Source organism: Sinocyclocheilus grahami, unplaced genomic scaffold (genome assembly GCF_001515645.1).
Source record: "Sinocyclocheilus grahami isolate Dianchi unplaced genomic scaffold, SAMN03320097.WGS_v1.1 scaffold587.1, whole genome shotgun sequence".
Lineage (NCBI taxonomy): Eukaryota > Metazoa > Chordata > Actinopteri > Cypriniformes > Cyprinidae > Sinocyclocheilus > Sinocyclocheilus grahami.
Genome location: NW_015505766.1, coordinates 1,015,365 through 1,020,429, shown reverse-complemented (window position 1 = coordinate 1,020,429; position 5,065 = coordinate 1,015,365). Strand labels below are relative to the sequence as shown.

The following is a 5,065-nucleotide window of genomic DNA, read 5'->3' as shown; positions in this document are numbered from 1 at the left end:
ACTATATTTTATGTATAATCATTTTCTATTCTTAACTGTTTTAAAATAATTTTAAACCTCTTAAATCAAATTTTAAATCATTTTCAAAGTTTTTAAATCCCTTGTTTTATTGTTGTGATTATTATTATTTTCTCTTTTTTTTGATGTAAAGCACTTTGAATTACCATTGTGTACGAAATGTGCTATAGAAATAAACTTGCCTTGCCTTGCGTGTGAGTGTGTGTGTGTGTGAGAGAGAGAGAGAGAGAGTGAGTGTGTGTGTGTGTGAGAGAGAGAGAGTGAGAGAGATTGTGTGTGTGTGTGAGAGAGAGAGAGTGAGAGAGTGTGTGTGTGTGTGTGTGAACTTTCATGACTTTGAGCTTAGCATCTGTTGCTCCTCCCATAAAAAGGCAAATAATTATGAAAAATCTCATCTGAAAACTCAGCTACATGAGAAATCAAAACCAAATTCTCAGCAGCCTCTGCTGAAGACACAGCCGGCTTCTCAGCTCCCGTTATTTGCATTACTGCGCTGTTTAGACTATATTCCCACGCTTTGACTTGGACAACCTGAGGATGTCGGGAAGCTCCGGGAACGGGAAGTTGCGTCAGTGGCTGATCGAGCAGGTGGACACTGGGAAATATCCCGGCTTAGTTTGGGAGGATCGAGAGCGGACCGTCTTCTACATCCCGTGGAAACACGCAGGGAAGCAGGACTACAACAGAGACGAGGACGCCGCGCTCTTCAAGGTGTGCATGTTATATAATAGCTGTAATATATATATAGTAATATAGGTGCATTTAAAAATTAATAATCAGTATTAATACACAACAATAATACATTGCATTTGCATGCAACAAAATAATGAAATATGAAGCACATTTTGCTAATTTAGTCACACTAAGTGTTTATAATCATTTCAAACTATATGCATGAATATTATGTTAAATGTTTTGATTGTAAAGTGTGTTTGTACATTGATTTATTTATTTGCAATAAATACCAGTCGTTTTTAATAGTTTATATCCATGCATTTTATAATGCATTGGCATTCATACATTTTCAGGTGTGTAAACACTTTTGGGGCTGCTGAATATTCATATTTTAATGCAAATGAGATCTGTTCTGCATAATTTATGTTAATGGGTTGTTAATGATGTCTGGTTTATTGGACAGGCCTGGGCTCTGTTTAAGGGCAAGTATCGCGAGGGAATAGATAAACCGGATCCTCCCACCTGGAAAACCCGGCTCAGGTGCGCCTTGAACAAGAGCAGCGACTTCGAGGAGCTCGTGGGCCGAAGCCAGCTGGACGTATCAGAGCCGTTTAAAGTTTACCGCGTTATTCCTGAGGGATCCAAAAGAGGTGAACACACTCACATTTATACACATAAATATAAAATATGAAATTCATTTAATATGACATAATGCAGATATTGCATGTATATACTCATTTACATAAATAAAAAAATTCATAATTTCTGGAAAATGTATTCTATGCAATTTAAAAATATATAAAAAATTGTATATAAATAATAAAAAAGAACAAAAAAAAAGAATAAAATTTTTTAATTCAATTACAACTCATTTCAAAAGAGGTTTATATATTGTATATATTGTAATATATCTAATAATTGATTAAATATACATTTACGTATAGTAATAATTAAATTAGATAGACAGACAGACAGATAGATATAGAGAAATTAGTACGTATAGAAATAGAAATTAATAAAAAAAATTAAATACAAATAATTTCAAAAAAGGTATATATACTTTTTTAATATAAGTAATTATTTATTAAATATAGGTTACATTTATTTATATATTTATTACTAGATAGATAATAATAAATAAATTTAAATTATACACACACACATATATACACATACATACAGTATCTATCATACATACTGATTCTTTTCTATACCCACTGTATGTATATAAAAAACAATTAAATTATGTATATATATATATATATATGTAACCATTTATTAAATATACATTTATTTATTACTAGAAAGATAGACAGATGAATAGCAATAAATAAATAACACACACACACATATATATATATATATATATATAATTAAAATTAATATATAGATAATTTTTTTATTCTATTTAATTTATGACTATAGAGAAATTAGTATACATGTATAGAAAAAATAATAATTAAAAAAGGTATATGTACTTTTTAATTGATGCAATTATTTATTAAATATACATTTATTTACTACTAGATAGATAGATAGAAACAGTAGATTGATAGTAATAAAAGGTAATTTCAATTTTTATATATATATATATATTAAAACACATTTAAATAGCAATTCATTTCTCCTTCATTTCAGCACCAAAATCATATGAAAAAGTTTCCACAAGCTTGGGTCACCATAAATTTTATCCTCCATATGAACCCGCGGAGGGTCAGGTAACACTATTTTAAACAAGCTTATTGCAATTCACCACTAAATTAAACTCTAAAGTAATATCTGCCCATGATAATGAAACAGTTAGGGTTGTGATCTGTTTCTGTGTCCGTCTCTCTGTACAGGTGTGTAACTTCCTGTCTGTCGCTGACCGGAGCAGGAGGGACTTCCTGTGTGAGCAGAACTCACTGTCCGATGTCCACTATAGCCAGAATTCACGCTGGGATGCTGGTATTTATTCTCTCTCTCTCTCTCTGTAGTCATTTAAAAAATATATTGAGTCATTTACAGTAAAGTGTGTGCGTGTGTGTGTGTAGGGTACCAGATAAGTGGCTCTTTCTACAGCTGTAACACGTTTGACTCGCCTCCCTCTCCATTCACCCTGGACGCCAGCATGAGATCAGCCGAGGCCATGGCACTGTCAGGTACACACACAATTAATAAACTCCCTAGCAACACCCTGGCAACCATTTAGAATATCTTAGCACACAACAATCAACAGCAGGCAACCACTCAAAAAAGCACTTTAGCAACTGCCTTGCAAAAACCTAGTAAACACTTTAGAACAACCTTGCAACAATGCCTCAGTTGCCAACTTCTTAGCAACCTCTTAGCAACAGTCTAGCAACAGCCTACAAATTCCCCAGTAACCACTTAGGGGCCGTTCACACGGAACGCGTCTAATAACGTGAGACACAGTGCAGAATGCCTCCTCCACTATGTTACGGTCAAATAAAACAGTCTCCATGCCAATTTGCTACTGTAAACAAAATCTTGCAACGCTTGCCCCGCCTCTGGGGTCTTCTGATTGGTCCACTGTTTTGGAACTGACATTGATGATGACAGAGTTGAAATTCTTTTAACTTGACACGCCGTCTTAAAAACACGGCGCTCATGTGCGAGACGCTGCAAAAGACTCGAGACACGAGCGCAGCAGTCATACACGTCCATCTAACGGGTTCATATAGAAAAAAAATGGAAAAGTAGTGCTTTGGAATGGAAAAACACATTCTGTGTGAACAGCCCCTTAAAACATCATAGCAAACACATAGCAACAGGGTAGCAACTACCTACAAATGCCCCAGTAACCACTTAGAAAATCATTGTAACCACCTAGCAACTGCATAGCAACGACCTACAAATGCCCCAGTAACCACTTAGAAAATCATTGTAACCACCTAGCAACTGCATAGCAACGACCTACAAATGCCCCAGTAACCACTTAGAAAATCATTGTAACCACCTAGCAACTGCATAGCAACGACCTACAAATGCCCCAGTAAGCACTTAGAGGAAACTTAGCAACTGCCTAGCAATTACCTACAAATGACCCAGTAACTACTAAAAATATTTTATCAACCGCCTAGCAACAGCCTAGCAACTACATACAAATGTTCCAGAAACCACTTAGAAAATCATTGTAACCACCTAGCAACTGCATAGCAACGACCTAAAAATGCCCCAGTAAGCACTTAGAGGAAACTTATCAACTACCTAAAAATGCCTAGCAACAGCCTAGCAACTACCTACAAATAACCCAGTAACTACTTAGAACATCTTGGCAACCACCTAGCAACAGTCTAGAAACTCACCTGCGTCTCTGACCCGTTCCAGACGCCCGTCTGCAGGTGACGGTGTTCAGCGGGGAGACTCTGGTCGCGGATGTCACCGTCATGAGTGCCGAGGGCTGTCGACTGGCTCCACATGACGACAATTGGACCTTCAGCGGCCTGGGTGGCCCGGAGCTGGTTCCTCTACCTCAGGCTGAGAGAGGAGCGCTGGAGGGGGGCGTCTTGCTCTGGATGACGCCTGACGGCCTGTACACCCGACGCTTCTGTCAGTGCAGGGTCTACTGCGACGGGACACATGCTAACCTGAGCACCAAACTCTGCAAATTAGAGAGAGAGCAGACCAGAAAACTACTGGACACACAGCTCTTCTTGACAGGTTAGAACAGCTCAACAACTACAAAACGGAGTTTTAATATATTTAATAGTTAAAGGGATAGTTCACCAAAAAAATTCTGTCATTAATTTACTCATAAAATAATGGGTTTGGAACTCATGTTCCAAACACGTAAGACTTTCTTTCACCTTCGGAGCACAGATGAAGATATTTTTTAATGAAACCTGAGAGATTTCTGTTCCTCCACTGACCATCTATGCAATAACCACCAGTGTTGCCAAGTCCATGGTTTTACCGCAGAATTGGAGATGGTCCTCACTGCAGAACACAAGATCCAGGGGGCGTGGCTGGATCCAGACCCAACTCCTGCCACCTTACATATACCTAAACCTACCCGTCTCCACCCCCTGATCCTTAAACCCACCCATCTCCACGCCTAACCCTAACCATCCCCACCCCTAAACCCCCCCATCTCCACCCCTAAACCCACCAATCTCCACCCCTAAACCCACCCATCTTCACCCCTACACCCACCCATCTCCACGCCAAAACCCACCAATCTTCACCCCTAAACCCACCCATCTCTACCCCTAAACCTACCCATCTCCTCCCCTACACCCACCCATCTCCACGCCAAAACCCCCCCATCTCCACGCCTAAACCCACCCATCTCCACCCCTAAACCCACCCATCTCCACCCCTAAACCCACCAATCTCCACCCCTAAACCCACCAATCTCCACCCCTAAACC

At 38.9% G+C, this 5,065-nt stretch overlaps 1 protein-coding gene across 1 annotated transcript in view; it reads left to right on the top strand.

Annotated features, from left to right (window-relative positions):
• Positions 1 to 475: 475 nt before the first annotated feature.
• LOC107557006 (interferon regulatory factor 4-like) overlaps positions 476 to 5,065 on the top strand; it is a 6,450-nt gene continuing 1,860 nt past the window's right edge. The window contains exons 1-6 of the mRNA XM_016240287.1: positions 476 to 729; positions 1,157 to 1,343; positions 2,332 to 2,411; positions 2,535 to 2,640; positions 2,727 to 2,834; positions 4,024 to 4,356. Coding sequence (XP_016095773.1) covers positions 556 to 729; positions 1,157 to 1,343; positions 2,332 to 2,411; positions 2,535 to 2,640; positions 2,727 to 2,834; positions 4,024 to 4,356 — 988 coding nt within the window. The 5' untranslated portion in view covers positions 476 to 555. The remainder of the gene's footprint in view (positions 730 to 1,156; positions 1,344 to 2,331; positions 2,412 to 2,534; positions 2,641 to 2,726; positions 2,835 to 4,023; positions 4,357 to 5,065) is intronic.